At 49.0% G+C, this 16,296-nt stretch overlaps 1 protein-coding gene across 1 annotated transcript in view; it reads right to left on the bottom strand.

Annotated features, from left to right (window-relative positions):
- MAN2A1 (mannosidase alpha class 2A member 1) overlaps nucleotides 1-5,750 on the bottom strand; it is a 197,526-nt gene extending 191,776 nt beyond the window's left edge. The window contains exon 1 of the mRNA XM_068979768.1: nucleotides 5,529-5,750. Within this exon, the coding sequence (XP_068835869.1) occupies nucleotides 5,529-5,663 (135 nt within the window). The 5' untranslated portion in view covers nucleotides 5,664-5,750. The remainder of the gene's footprint in view (nucleotides 1-5,528) is intronic.
- Between the last annotated feature and the right edge of the window lie 10,546 nt (nucleotides 5,751-16,296).

Raw genomic sequence — 16,296 nt, 5'->3', positions numbered from 1 at the left:
TCCAGATCCAAACATAAGACATTAACACGCCATCTGCTTAAACACAATGTAGACAGTAAGCAACGTGTGAAATCTGCTTGTGGAAAGTGATGAAGAATTTCGGGAACACCTTAACAATGTCTCTCCTTTCCATTTGCTTGAATTCTTACATTACCTCAAAGCATCTTCAGGGCATTAGGCCCTGGTCAACCTCTCATTCAGAGTGGAATTTCTATTAATTTTTCTAGCTGAGATTTATTAACCCTGAAATAGACACACAAAAGCCACTGTTGCCTCAAGGCTTCAAAGGAATTCCTCCAAGAAACAGAGAGGAAAGCCTTCTAAGGACTATATGCAGGGTGGAGAAAGTGGAGCACCCAGAGTTGGGCTTACTTCCACCCGAGTCTGGCCAGGCCATGGAAAACACAGACCTGATGGGGGGAGGGAAAAAGAACGAAAGCAAATAGACTGCTCTCAACTGAAGACAGTTTTAAACATATCTTGTTTACATGATGGACCATGTAAGGTTCCATGTTAACTGGAAGAAACTAAAATGGACAATTCAGAGCAAATCAACCCCTTTCTAGAAAAACCATTTCACTAGACACCAAAAGTGGTTTACAGTGACTGACTGACTACCTTAAAGAATTTAATACCCAAACTCATAAAGAAATATAATTTAGTGCCACCTAGTTTCACTGTTTGGTGTTCTCATCAGATTAAGGTTTACACAGGCGTTAGAAGGAGTGAAAAAAATAAAAATCAACTCAAATGCTGGGATGCTATGCTGCACAATGGTTTCCACTGTAACACTTAGCTCTCCAGTGAGCTGGAAGATGCTGTGGTAGAGATACAATCTCCAGCATGAAACGGTTCCTAAAAAGGAGCACACGCAGGGGTCCCTGAGGTATGCCTGCACAGCACGCATGTGTTCCTGTGTGCAGCATGCGTGTGCGTGCTCAGTCGAGTCCAGCTCTTTGCGAGTGGACTGTAGCCCGCCAGGCTCCTCCTCCCATGGGGATTCTCCGGGCAAGAATACTGGAGTGGGTTGCCATTTCCTCTTCCAGGGGCTCTTTCTGACCCAGGGATTGAACCTGCAGCTCCTGCACTGGCAGGCGGATTCTTACCCATTGAACTATCTGGGAAACTCTATGCACAGGCATTGTATTGTATGCACAGCAATTGTATTTCTGGGCATTTTTCACAGAGAAATCAGGACATGTGTTCACAGAAAAACTGTATGTGAATGACTGTAATGTCCATAGCAGCTTTATCCAAAATAAACTATCCCAAACTGGAAACAATCCAGATGTCTTTCAACTGGGTGAATGGTTAAACAAACTATGCTCTGTCTATGGAATACTCACTGAAAATAAGGAACAAAATAAAAATGAAAAGATAACAACATCAATGAAAAATAATAAGGAACAAACTTGTAACAACCTGGATGTCTCTCCAGAGATTTACACTGAGTGGAAAAAGCCAATCCCCAAAGGTTGCACACTATGTGATTTCACTTGTCATTCTTGAAATGACAAAATTATTGAAATTGAGGAACAGATGAGTAGTTGCCAGGGGCTAGAAGGGGAAGGGATAGGAAGGAAGTGGTCATGGCTATAAAAGGGCAATGTAAGGGGTACTCCTGGCAATGGGAATATTCTGTATCTTCATTATCTCAAGATGTTACCCTACAGTTGGGAAGATGTTACCACTGGGGGAAACTGTTAAAGGATACATGTTATCTCTTTGTATTATTACTTATACTTGCATGTGACCCCCTAATTATTTCCAAACTGACGTTTTTTAAAAGCATCAAAGGAGAAAAAAAAAGAAGAAGCATGTTCATTAGGGCTTCATATTAAAAATTCCTTTAAAAAAAGTCACACGCTAAGAAGCCACAGAGCAACGTGCTCTTTTTTCCTACAAGGAAGCTGGGGCCTAAACAGTAGGCAAAGGATCACTAGGGGCAGTACAGCATAGTGGCTGAGAGCTTAGACTCCAAAGGCTGCCTGTTGAAATCTCAGCTTTTAGCTGTGTGACTTTGGGCAAGTTACTCTCTTCATGCCTGAGCTTCCTCACCTACTAGGTGGTGACTGGGTGAACGCAGCTTATCAAGACTAAAACACATCGGCTAGTATCAGACATACAAGGGTGTAAGAATATTTATCCAGTCCATCTGCCTGGGGATTCAGTGGCTCTTCAAAACTAAATCAGCAAAGGTGTCTTTTGCACTGAAAATCCAGTATGAAAATCTCAGAAAGACAAACTTAAGTATAAAAAGTTCCACTTTCCAAACCCTCTCCCCTTGCTGCTGCTAAGTAGCTTCAATCGTGTCCAACTCTGTGCGTCCCCATAGACGGCAGTCCACCAGGCTCCACCGTCTCTGGGATTCTCCAGGCAAGAATACTGGAATGGGTTGCCATTTCCTCCTCCAATGCATGAAAGTGAAAGTGAAATTGCTTAGTCGTGTCCTAAAACAAAATACACAGAAGGCCTTCTCTTCCAGCAGCTACTGTCACTTTCCATTAAATGCTTTATGTTCTAAGCAGAACTTCAGTCCCTTGATGAGAACTAGGGCTGGATGCTAAAATATTGGAATTAACTTCACCTAAGACTTTCCAGAGACCAAATGAGTCACTCACTATTCTTTAGAAATAGTCAAATGTCAAGGTTGCCAGAGAACCCAACCTCAGATGTTTGCATAAATCATTTCCAAGTGATCGTCAAGTCAAACCCAAAGGATATTACTCAAGATAACATTCTGAGTAAGATCAGTTTTTATGGTTTTTCCTGTAATGGAGAAAATTCTGAAAGTGGGACTACTGGGAGGAAAATCACAAGTTAAAGCCCCCAAATTACACATCATATTTTAGAAAGGCTTAAAACCCCAGGGTGTCACCCCTCCCCCCACTTTTTTTAAACTGTTTTATCCAATCTCATCAACAAGCACTGGACACACTCTCAACTCCATATTTAACGATACCCCATAGTGCTCATCCCACCGTATTTTCTCTATAATACGACCTTAAAGTGAGGAGAGCAAGGCGACTTGCAGCCCTCAGAACAGAGCCATTGCTGCGCATCACTACACCATTACCAGGTAACAGGTCCTGCTCAGCCATTGGTCAGCACCGCCCACTGGCAACCAACAATCAATAAGAGACCGTTAGTGGTCCTGCTCAGCCATTGGATGGCACCGCAGTGGGCCCCGCCCACTGGCAACCAAAGGTCAATGGGGGTTTCGGCCTAGAGTTATAGGGTGGAGGTCACCAGGTGGAGAGTGAGGCAAGAGGCGGATCCTGACCTCCCCCCACCCCTCCAGCCTGTTCTCTGGCCTTGGGCAAGTGGATGAGCTGCGGGTTGCAGGGAACAGGCTGAGGGCCGTGTCCTGCCGGGCTCCAGAGCCCTCCCCAAAGTCACCGCTAGCCTTGGCCAGGGCTTCCCGGGCAGCTCAGCTGGTAAAGAACCCGCCTGCAGTGCAGGAGACCCCGGTTCGGTTCCTGAGTGGGGAAGTCCCCCTGGAGATGGGACAGGTACCCGCTTTCGTATTCTTGGGCTTCTCTGGTGGCTCTGGCAGTCAAGAATCCGCCTGCAATGCAGGAGCCCTGGGTTTGATCCCTGGGTGGGGAAGATCCCCTGGAGGAGGGCCTGGCAACCAGTGTTCCTGCCTGGGGAATCCCCACGGACACAGGAGCCTGGCGGGCTACAGCCCAGTCGGTCACAGGGTGTTGGACATGACTGAGCGACTAAGCCCAGCACAGCGACCCTTGGCCCAGGCCTGGAGTTGCCGGTGACCCTCTCCTCCATCCCTGCCTCTGCGACCTGATGGCAGTAGCCATCTGCGCCGACACAGCCTGGGCCCCTGGGCCCGCCGGCCAGAGCCTGAGGAGCCTGCCGGCCAGCTGGGTTCCGGGCCAGGCTCCTCAGCGATGGCCGGGGCAGGGTCTGGGGCCCTGGCCCTGAGGGAGCCGCAGCTGAGACTGCCACTTCTTAGCCGGGACCTGCACCTCGGTGGGGAAAGTTGTGCCTTGGGATCTCGCCCTTTTTTTGTCAGGACAGAGAATAAGATTCATTACATAGAGATTTACAGGAACATCCTTACCTTACCATGGCTTGACGTCAAGAATAAAGGGTTTGACACCAAGAAGTCTGCAACAACTAACCATGCCCCTCCCTCACCTTTTGCTTTTAAAAGGGCTTTCGTGAAAGCTTTGAGTAAATTTGCGGCTCTTAAGACATGAGCCACCCATTTCCTTGTATGACCCTCAATAAACCTGCCTCTGTTCCAAACCCCAATATTTTAGTGTTGTTTGGCCTCACTGTGCATCAGACACACAACCTGCATTTTCAATAACAAAAGCAAAAGCTTTTAAATTTTTTGATAGATCTGTTTACCATCAGATTATTAATATCTTTCATCTGCAAATCATTTTGAGTGCACTGTACTGATGGCACCATTCACAATGGTGTCACGTGGTCTTCACTTTCATAAATCAGGTAAAATCACTCTAATTTCATTAAATTTAAGCTTTTTGTCCCAGTGTATCACCGGAACAAAAGGCAAAAAATATTCTTTGGTTATTTACACTGTCACCCAAAAGATAAAAAACAAAACAAAAAACGCCAACTTGTTCACGTCCTACGTTTCTCTGCTGTTAAGGAGCTGATTTATCAGCTTGTCGGGGTTTGGGGTTCTTCAGGTTCATTCATTGCAGGGGATACTACACGTTACCCAGTTTTACTAAAATTTCTAGATCTTACAGATCATTGGCAAATAACGAAACAAATCGCACAGGCGGCGCGGTATCTTCCCAAATAGGAACCGATTGTTCCGTTCGCTTATTTTTAGTAACTTTAAATAAAAGACTGAAGATGGGTCGTTTTCCCAGTTCCTTTGACAGTGTGACCGTGGCCCGGGACGGAGCGCCCCACAGCTTCCGGCTGGAGAATGACACGCGATTCCCCAGGTTCTCCCGACTGCGCCCAACAAACCCGAGGTAACAGCTGAAGAATGACGACACCAAAATCAACCCTACAGATTTCCGTCCTGGAGGTCTGCAACACCACATAAACTTCTACGTCTCCGGAGACAGTGGAGTTAGAAAACAAATAAAACACCCAGATGGGGTCTGCTCGATCGGTTTCCGCGACCGAGGTCGCGCAGGGGGTCTGCGGCGGCTTAACCCTGTGCGGGCCGGGGACTCCCCAAACAGCTGTCAGGGGGCGCTGCGCGCGAGCGAGCCGCACAACGCGCCGGCGCCCCGGCCAGCAGGTGAGCGCCCCCGCAGGCCCGGGCCCCGGGGCGTGATCCCGCCACCGCAGGCCGCCCGGCACTTTGCTAACTCCGCGCGCCCCGGGAGGCGGCGGCTCCCCCGGCCGCGGCCACCGCCGTCCGAACGCCGCGGCGCCCGGGTGGGAGGAGGATCCGAGCCTCCCCCGTCCAGTTGGGCCTCGCCCTGCCCGAGCGCGGAGCCTCGGCGGAGCAGCGGGTAACTACCGGCTCCGCCCGCACCCTCCCGGAGCCCCGCGACCCACTCCCCGGGGCTCACCTGCGGGAAGGAGCCCTCGCGGCGCGGGCTCTTCGGGTAGTCCAAGTGACCCCGGTCCAGCATCAGGTAGAGCGAGAAGATCACCACGCAGAAGACAGCGCTGCCGAAAACGGTGAACTGCCGGCTCAACTTCATGTTTCCTCGATAGACCCGGCTCCCGAGCACGCTGCCCGCTCGGAGCCGGCGGAGCGCGGACTCCAGGAAGCGGCGGCCGGAGGCTCCCGGCTCCTGGGCTTTCGCCCTGTGCGCGCTCCTCTCCGCCGCGGGCGCGGGTCCGGGCGGCGCTCCTCACCTCGTCTCCGGCGCCCCCACGCGCCCTCGGCCCTCGGCCCGGCCCGCCGCCCTCCCCGGGGCGGGACGCCTCACGCCCGGAAGGGGCCCGCTCGCGCTGGCCGCGGATCTCCGCGCCGGCCGCCGGCGGGGCGCGCGGGGCAGGCGCAGGCAGGGTCGCCGCGCGGACTTGCTGCCGCCGTCGCGAGCACCGGGTCGGCAGGAAAAGTTTTCTCGAGCCGGGCCGGCGCGTTCTCTCCGCCCAGGAGTGCGGGCGCGGCAGCTCCGCGCCGAGAGACCAGGTCCGCGGAGCCGCGGGGAAGGAAATCAGGCGGGAGGGGCCGGGCCCCACAACTTAGCGCCGGGACGGCCGGGCCCGCCCCGAGGCGCCGCCCCCGCCCGCCGGCGGAGCCCCTTCCTGCCGCCGCCGCCGCCGCCGCCGCCGCCGCCGGGCCGGGGCGCGCCCGGCTCTGACAGGACTTTCCTCAGAGTGCGCGCCCGCCGGCCGGCCTCCCGTCCCCGCCGCCCCGGCCTCCGGGCTCCGGGCTCTCGGGGACAGGGCAGCGCCGGGGGCGCAGGGGGCGGGCGGCGGCGGCGCGCGGGGGAGGACGACGGGGCCAGGAGGGGAGCCTCCCCTGGAGAAGCCCGCTCCAGCCGCAGCCGCGAGTCTCCGCCCGCCCGCCCCGCACGCACGGCGATGGCGGCGGCGGCCGCGAAAGGCAACGCCGGCTCTGCAGCGCCCCTCGGCGCCCGCGCGCCGGCCGCCGCGAGCCCGCGGAGACAGCGGCGGAGCAGCGCCGCGCGGTCAGTGGGCGCCCGCGGCCCCGGCACCGAGGCGGCGTCAGGCCCCGCCCCCCGACGCGCGGGCGGGGGGCGGGCGCCCCGGCGGCCAATCAGCGAGCGCCGCCCGCAGGGCCCGCCCCGCGCCGGCCTCGGGAGCGCCGCGGCGGGAGGGCGGCCGCGCGGGAGTGCCGACGCCGAGGCCCCGGCTCCGCCGCGCTCTCTCCCCGCCTTCCTTTCGTCGCCCGGGTCTCCTGACCTCGAGGCCCAGGCCTGAGGGGCCGTGGGCAGAAACTCGTGAGGAGAAAGGGGCTGCGCGTTGTGCTCAGACTCACCCTTGCCTCCGTTGCCTACCTGACTTCTGGTCAAACCTGAGGGCAGGAGCCCCCCGACAGGTATAGGCACCAGGCCACAAAACCTGAGGGAAACCGGCCTGCCGGCGGTGTCTCCATTGCGGCTCGGCCCAGCTCACCCTTTTTGGCTGCACTGGGAAATGGATCTGGGCCTTGTGAAGTGAGCGTTCCTCTGACGGCAGAGGCGGAAGCCTTGTCCGTGGAGAAGGCTGAATTGCGTTTTCTGCCGGGTTTGGTATATGGGCAGGCAGGCTCCGGCGGCATTCCTGGCTCCCCCCGTGCCGCGCTCCGGTGTTGCTCAGGGGCCAACAGTATGCGCGCGCTTCAACAACTCTGTTTTTGTAGTTAAGGCAGTTCAGTCGCTCACTCGTGTCCGACTCTGCGACCCCATGGACTGCAGCTCGCCAGGCCTCCCTCTCCATCACCAACTCCGAGAGTTTACTCAAACTCATGTCTATCTATCTAGTCAGTGACGCCTTCCACCCATTTTCGTAGTAGAGGGGCTAAAAACAGACTCGACCTCCTGAATAACTTTCTGAGCACCCTGGAGGCAAGATTCATAGCAAGCTCCAGAGGGCGGATTTTTCACGAGGAATGCCGCCACAGTGGTGTCTCTGCCATTCAGTGGGCCTGGCCGTGCCCTCTGTCTTAGCCCTGGGAAGGACAGGGGGAGCTCGTCTTTAACAACTCCGTCTCCTAACCCCAGGGCTATTGATAAGACTGACTCCGTATAGCGGCTATTTCTGTATCTTCACTCATCTTAGTAGTGAATCTCTCATTAGTCCAAAACCCTGTGGTGGTTAATAATTCTTTTTATTAAGCTTTTTTTATAGTCCCAAGAGATAGTTCAGTTTGATTGGACACGTGGGCTTGAGTTGGGTGCTGAGTTCCTTTACAGAATTAAGAGGCTAGGACTTTGTGGTGCCGGGGGCACCTTGATTAACCAGCCACCTGTGGCTGAATGTGACGGACTACCAAGTTCCTTGGGGCCCCAAGTGGCAGTTACACTGGACTGTTATGGCTGTGAAGTAACTGTAAGGACTGTGGTGTAAGATGTATTCTTTTGAGTTCCTTTGAATGCTGAAAAAGAGAAATAATAAGCACAGTTCCAAATTACGGTAACAGAACCAGAGAGATTGTGTACAATTCTAAAGGAAGCTCATTGATTGTAGTGGCAAAACGATATTGCTGAAAATCAAACACATTTTTGTTTTCATGTTGCTGCATTACAACTTCTGTCAAATTCACAGATATGCTAAGTTTCTAATGTAAAAGTTAGAGTGCTATTAAATAACAGGATCCCCAAACTTGGAGTGTGTTAGACCCAGAGAAAACGGACAATCTTGCACCCACGTGTCACTCTGAGCCCCTCTCACTAGTGGAAGTAGGTTGCCCTCCAGTTTCTGAGGAGGTACGCTTCCTCTTCAGAGGTAGGCTTGAAAATTCACCTGGGGCAGATGCCTTGAGAGGAAATTCTCATTCTCCTCAAAAACCATGATAATCTCCTTCTCCTACCAGTGTTGTCACAACTAAAATCAATTTACAGCAAGTTCCTGGGGATATAGGTGCACACTGTGATGGAGGAAGAAGTAACTTACATGCAAAGGAATGATAAGACTTTTCTAATACATAGGCAGAAACCTGGAGAACATGTGTTTGTATGGATTCTGAGGTGTTAGACCATGGATGATGGAATATAATCGTGTACTGAGCCAAGTTTATTAATATGCTTTTTATTATATGTGTTAACTCATGTAGCTAAAGATGTTCTAGTACTTTACTTGGTTGATTGATGGAAACTTAGACTCATTGGTTGCCTGAAGTTTGTGAGGTTGAAATGCTGAGCTTCCCTGGCATAATGTGCAGTGGGGAATCCAAAGTTGAGGGAAATGTTACCCTAGACTTACTGCATGTAATCTCCATACCCATCTTCCAAAGGCCCAGAAGACACTCCCCTCACTGAAGAATTGAGAAATACATTCGTGAGAGGAAGACATGCATCTCTGAAATTTTCTGTGGATGTTTCCCTCTGTAGGCCATGTATGACTGTCGATGATGCCACTATTAATAATGGCTCATTGATAATGGCTCATTGATGATAATGGACTCATTGATAATGATGGGGTTAACAAAACCCCAAATTGCAGACTATACCGATGATGTGACTACATCTGCCTTATGAAAGGGCAGCAGGTGTGTGCAGGCAATCAGAATGCCTTTGCCCACAGAGAGGCCCTTGGAAAAAGAAAGGCAACCTAATAGAACGCTGTGTGCTCAGTTGCTTCAGTGGTGTCCGACTCTGCAACCCCATCGATTGTAGCCCACCAGGCTCCTCTGTCCGTGGAATTTCCCAGGCAAGAATACTGGAGTGGGTTTCCATACCCTCCTCCAGGGGACCTTCCCAATCCAGGGATTGAACCTTCTGCATTGCGCATTTGGATTCTTTACCACCTGAGTCCTCAGGGAAACCCCCTAAGAGAATACTACTTGATATTTATTAACAAGAAAAGCTCTAAAGCAGGTGGCCAAAATCCAATCTGATTCACCACAGTGGATTCTCTCAGTTTTTAGACCTGTATCAATTCACAGACCCAGAACCCCTTGATTGAAGGAGAGTCTGTGTACTCTTTAGGAATTACCTTGCACCATTGCCACGGTGGCTCAGACGGTAAAGAGTCTGCCTGCAATGCGGGAGACCGGGGTTCAATCCCTGTGTTGGGAAAATCTCTTGGAGAAGGAAATAGCAACACACTCCAGTATCCTTGCCTGGAAAATCACATGGATGGTGGAGCCTGGTGGGCTATAGTCCAAGGGGTCGCAAAGAGTTGAACGGGACTTCACTTTCATTGCCACAATGCATGTTGTAAATGATCCCTCAACCTTGTCCCCCCAAAATGTGTGGCCATATGCTAGAGTGGTTGTACAATGGAAAAAAGGAAATAGATCTTCTGAGGTTTTCTGGATCTTGGATCTGAATTGATGCTAATTCCTGGGGACACACAACACCACTGTGACACTTCAACTAAAGCTGGAATTTATCTTGGTCCGTTGACGGATGAAGCCTTAGCTCACGTCCAGCTCACAGTTGGTCATTAGGTCACTTGATCCACACACCAACCAACTGTGTAATTATTTTCTGAGGTCTAGAACAGATCATATCCCCATTTTGGCTTTCTTATCCCTGGGATGAGGGCCATTAGAGTAGGAAGAGCTAAGTGGATGCCCCTGGAAATTTCACTCTCTTCCAAGACACTAAAGCAATTAATATTGTTAACCAGGCCCAAGTTCATGCTGCTTGCTTCACGACAAGCCAATAAATCAAGAGACAGTGTGTTGGGACAAGGAATAGTGACTTTATCAGAAAGCCAGCAGACCTAGAGAATGGTGGATTAGTGTCCCAGTGAACTGTCTTGCCTGGATTTGGATGCTAGTCTCTTTGACAGAGCAAGAGGAGGAGATGAGGAGATAGAGTAAAAATGGAGGATACGTTTTTGCAAATATTTCTGAGTTCTGGCCAGACTCTGGAGGAGATATTTTAATTTCTTCTTTCCTGCAGATCTTTACAGGTGAGCCTGGTCAGGATGTTTCTTATGAGCTAAAAAAGGTGTTTTAGCTTAAGATCAGTCAAGGGAGGCTGGGCTCCCTGAGATGGGCCATTATGTATACTTTAAGCTATAGGCAACATCCCTTAAGTAGTTAACCTACAGCGAAAGTAATAGAATACAAGGGTTAAAGTAAAAGAAATGGACCCAGTATAGAGTCAGCTTTGTTCTTCCCTGTTCAGTGTCACCATAAAAGACTTGAAAAAAAGCACAAGTGCTGATACCTATCTTATTCTCATTTACCTCAGCAGTTTGGCCAGTGCAGGAGCAGATCTTAAAAATCAACTGTGGACTATTATAAACTTAGCCAGGAGGTAATTCTAACTGTGGCTGCTATCCTCAGGTGCAGTATTTTCACTGGAGCAAATCAGCACAGGACCTGGCACTTGGTATAGCTACTGATGTGACTAAAGCTGTCTTCTCTATACTTATTTGTAAAAACCACCAAAAGCTGGCTTTTACCAGTCAAGGCCAACAGCGTTTTACTGAGTCCAGGCTTGAACTGCTCACTGCAATAGGCCAATAAATCAAGAGATAAATTATTAGAAAAAGCCAGCAGATTTAGAAGATGGTGGATTAGCGTTCCAAAGAACCATCTTTCTCTAGAATTCAGGCTTCTTTCATACTAAAAGGGAGGTGTGGTTGGTTAGGCAGACTTCTTGTTGCTAGAATCCTTTGTTCTTACAGCTGTCCATGTGGATCCTATCACAATATTCTTATAAACACCCAAGAAGAAAATGTTATTCTTTGTTCTGCAACTTTTTATTTCTATGTGAATGGAAAAGTGTTACACTGTTAAAGATGAGAGTTTTGAGAATGGACTGTCTTGTTTATTTCAGGCTATGGGCATCATTCTCATAGCAAAAGCAATAGAATACAAAGGTTAAAGTAAAAGAAACAGATGAACTATGAGCCAGATTGCTTCTTCCCTATTACAAGTATACCTCTCCATTCTCCTTACGATAGCCTACAGAAACGTTGATCATCTTGACATTCCACGGAATATCACACAGGTTCGTTTTGGTTGTTCATAATGACAACAGTAGGCTGATTGGAGATAATAAGCAGGAAGCAGCAAGTATTTAACACACCTTCATAAGATCTATTTGAACTAGAGGGCATCGGATAGTTCAGAACAAGAGAGAGCAACTCCAAAATGTTCCTGCCAAGACCCACACTTCAGGGGTGGGATAGCTTCTAGGATGGTATAAGCTATACTAGGAAAAAGACATTGAGAGATAAATTCAAGCAGATGATGTTGGTTAGAAATTATAGGATTGGAAAAACCAGGGAAGTGGGTGCCGCAGACTCGGATTGTGCCGCTGATGTGGCCGTGGAAGGAAGGCAACAGCACAGCTGGGAGGGGAGGAGCGCCTGGAGCCCCAGGAAGTTGAGGACTGGGGGAAGCCTCGTTGACCTCCCAACTCTTACCTGCAGAATACCTGGCCTGGTGTCTCAGGATGCTTTGGCAGCTGGATACCCATTCTTAACTTAGATCCTAGACCCTTAGACCTTAGGACACGGCTTCTTGGTCTTTAGATCTTACACTCAAGACTGTTGACCTTTTGGATGGATGACTTCCACCAACGATGACAGAACAAGATTAATTTTCTGGACATTAATATGGTTGCCCCAGCCTGAGATTATTCAGTCCCATGTGCTCTCTGTTACTAGCTAAGAGAAAATTCTCTCTATACTTCCCCAGACTGTAGCTACTGCTCTGAATTTGACTGTTATATCTATCACTGTCTCCTGACCCTACTGCCAAAAACAACAGATGTTCCTCTGGACACTGAAAAATCAAACCTTGACCTCCATGTCAACAAAACCTTGTTGCTGGACTACAAACCTATTAGCAGAATCTAGTTTACCTGGAGCAGTTCTTACTGTAAAGGCTAGGCTGGCTGGCTGTGATAGGCAGATTGTTCTCCTCAGAAGCACTGCACCCTGCTCTGCAGGAATAATTTAGGTTTAACCAAGGGGTTTGTCCATCACAAGGGACACAAAATTGGCTTGCCCTGATAAATGACTAGAAAACACTCCTAATACAGTTTATGCCCCTAGTAGGGGAGGCATGGCAGCCCACTCCAGTGTTCTTGACTGGAGTATCCCAAGGACGAGGAGCGTGGCAGGCTGCAGTCCGTAGAGTCACAAAGAGTCGGGCATGACTGAAGTGACTTAGCACGCATGCACTCAGGGCACTACTTCTCAATGTGGACATCAGACTTATACTTGCCTGACAAGAACCAGTATGAACTATGTAATGCAACTGCTTATAGACAATCACATCACTCCTGACCAATCAGAGTGAAGTACATTCAAATGCCAGCACCGTTGCTGCGCTGAGATGAATAAGTCAGGGCAGGTGGAGCGATGTATCTTCTGCATTATAGTGGCTCTCTAAGGTCTGTCTGGGGCTTCCCAGGTGACTCAGTGAGCAAAGATTCTGTCTGCTAATGCAGGAGACACAGGCACAAGTTTGATCCCTGGATCAGGAAGATTCCCCGGAGGAGAGAGAATAGCAACCCACTCCAGTATTCGTGGACAGAGGAGCCGGTCCATAAGGTCACAGAGCGTCAGACACGACCGAAGTGACTGAGCATGCACGCAAGGTCTGTCTCAGTAGTACTGAGATGGGCTTAGCTGGCTTAGCTCTGGTTGGGAGTCTGTTTGCCATTTAGCTTTCAAGTTGGTCTGCTTATCCTGCCAGGAGTCAAAGTCTTGGTCACTCTCATCTGAAGTAGTCTAAGACAAATAGAAAATGTTTGGTTCAAGCCCCTACAGTTAATCAGTAGAGTTAGTTAGGTAATCTAATGGGTGGCCTAAATTCCTGAAAATAATAAATAATTCTTTCTTGGATGCATGAAAAGTCAGGGTTGTAGTTACTAAAAGACAGCTCTGCTACCACTTGACGTTACATAGCTTTACGTAGACCAGACAGCCGAGTCTGACCAGAGTCTTGGTGGAACGCCCTGCAGTTCCTTCTCGGCCAGGGTGGTTAAGCTTCTTGTGAGGAGCTGCCGTTAAACCGTTTCTCGTCCATCTCCCTCATTTCAGTTGATTACTTTGATTCCATTTAATTGCACCTTCCTGCAAATACAGCTCTAAGCTGTGTAGGTCTAGAAACTGCCCAGCTATGGTTGAGATGGCTTCTCAGTAGCAGATCAACCACCGCTCCTGTCTCCATCACTGGGTCCCTCCAGTCCAGTGTCCTTCAGTGGGACTAGAGATGTGCGGAGATGGCGCCACATTGACATTGTTTTTGCTGTGCAAGTAATAAATTGTCTGAATCCAGTTTAGCCTGTGGTCACATTAATGGCTGCATCTCTCAAAGTGTGGTAAGCCAACCTAGAAGCTTCGGTTGTGACCCTCGTGGCTCTGTTAGCTATCGCAGTGTTACTTAGGAGTGGCTCAGCCACTGTTACTTAGAAGGGTAGGATTTCCCCAGTCCGAAGAGGGAATTAAGCCACTATGACTGGGGAAAATACTCATGTGAAAAAGTAGGAGTGAGCAGAAGCAAGTCTTTGATACATTGGGGCAACTGAAAGCAGTAGGGGTGAAGTGGATAGAGACTGAAGACACAGGAAAAAGAAGAGTTAAGTAAAATATCGAGATAATAGAGAAGAAGATACAGGGATGGGGATCACTGGTAGGGCTGGTTGAGAGGCTCACTCCCAACAGGAAGCCACCCAGGAAGCCTCCTCCCCGTCCTTTTCTATCATGCACCCCTGCTGTCTTCCCGCCCATCTCTTACCAGGTCTCCTGCCTTCTCTTACTAGCATGACTTTTCCAATATCCCCTGTTTGTGAAACTTTTAAAATTCCAATCTCATACTATTTCCTAAAATCCATCAGTAGTTTCCCAGTACCATCACAGTTGATGCTGATCACAGTAGTATGGACCCTAGGTTCCTTCAAGTTCTGACCTGTGCCTTTGTTTATTTTTTTTTTTAATGAATGCTATTTTAAAAGGTTGCTTTCCATTTACAGTTACTTCAAAATACTGCGTGTATTCTCGGTGTTGTGCACTGCCTCCTGGAGCTCATCTTACACCTCTTACTCCCCCGCACCCATGGATAACCATTAGTTTGTTCTCTGTATCCTCTTTTCTGTTTTTCTCACTAGTATGTTGTATTTTTTAGATTCCACATATGAATGATGTCATATGGTAATTGTCTTTCTCTGTCTGATTTATTTCACTTAGCACAGTGCCCTCCAAATCCATGCATGTTGCTGCAAATGGCAAATTTTCATTCTTTTTTATGGCTGAGTACTGTTTCACTGTGTGTGTCTGTGTGTGTGTGTGTGTGTGTGCGTGCGTAAGACATCTTCTTTATCCATTCATCTGTTGGTAGACATTTAGGTTACTTCCATGCCTTGGCTATTGTAAATAATGCTGCTATGCGCATTTCTTTTAGAATTAGTGTTTTGGGGTTTTTTGGATATAAGCCCAGGAGTCTGACCTCTGCCTTTCCATCCAGCTTATCTCCTATCATACTTTCACATACAGTCTTCACTCGAGTTATGTTGAACAACTTGTCTCTAATGGGCCAGGCAAATGGTCTACTATGTATGGCTGTACATACCACACATTTAACATTTCCAAGAAGTGCCATCCATACGACTAATATTGTCAACATGTATAGTTATTAGAACTGTTTTCTGGAAGATGGCAGTAAGCTGTCTTATTCTATTAAAGTTAATATGACAATTTTGTGACAAACAGAAGTTAAGCACCACCTTGAAGAAAGGGTCGGTTTTATAAAAACTTGAACAAAGGTGTGCCTCAAATCCTTGTCTTAATTCTTTTTGTTTAGAACGTCTTTCAGCCGTCTTGTCCACCGGCAAATTCCTACTCATGCTATGTAAGGAAACTCAAACACTATCTCTCTATCTCTTCAACTATGGCCAGGTATTTTTTAGTAGCTACTCATCTCATGGTCTGGAAATATGTGCATTCTTATCCCCCCTCTGAGTTCTCTAGTGGTGGGTTTTTCATATCCATCTTTATTCATTTGACCCCGAGTGAGCACACGAGGTGTTCTGGACCAGAGGCAGATTCCTTATTACCACACAGTGAGGAAGAGCTGCATGCTGCCCTTTCCCAGCTTGCTCTGGGCCTTGCCCAGGGACAAAGGGAAGGAAGCCAATGGAGATTTTCTTTCGTAAGTGGCCAGATACTCTGTAGACAAGAGACAGGGAAAAGTCGTTTTTATCTGCTTATGAAGGTAAGGGGCTTAGCTGTCCCCCTCCTTTTCCTGAGAGGGTCTCCTTCTTAGTCCAGATGTCTTCAGCCCCAGGGCCTCATTCTAACTGACATTTAAATAACTAGAGAGATGACCCTCCAGGCTCCCCAGCACCTTCAGAACCAGGCTAGGGTCCTTTCCCAGGATATAATTTTTTGCTTTGGGGAAGATAAGAGAGGTTTTATTAACCCTTGGATTATAGCAGTTAGTCTATCATTAGAAAAAGAGGCAGCTACAGATCTAACCCTTATAGTATGAGAATGTATCTAGAAAAAGTGAAAGAAAGAAAATAGTCTCTATACTGCATACATTTCTATGGCTTAGGAGGCTGGAACCTCATAGGAAAACAAAAAAATTTAAAATGTGTGTGTGTTAGTCGTTCAGTCGTGCCCAAATCTTTGCTATCCCATGGACTGGAGCCCACCAGGCTCCTCCGTCCATGGGATTTTCCAGGCAAGGATACTGGAGTGGGTTGCCATTTCCTTCTCCAGGGGATCTTCATGACCCAGGGATCAAAC

This window comes from Capricornis sumatraensis, chromosome 9 (genome assembly GCF_032405125.1).
Source record: "Capricornis sumatraensis isolate serow.1 chromosome 9, serow.2, whole genome shotgun sequence".
Classification (NCBI taxonomy): domain Eukaryota; kingdom Metazoa; phylum Chordata; class Mammalia; order Artiodactyla; family Bovidae; genus Capricornis; species Capricornis sumatraensis.
This window is presented reverse-complemented; position numbering and strand designations above follow the sequence as displayed.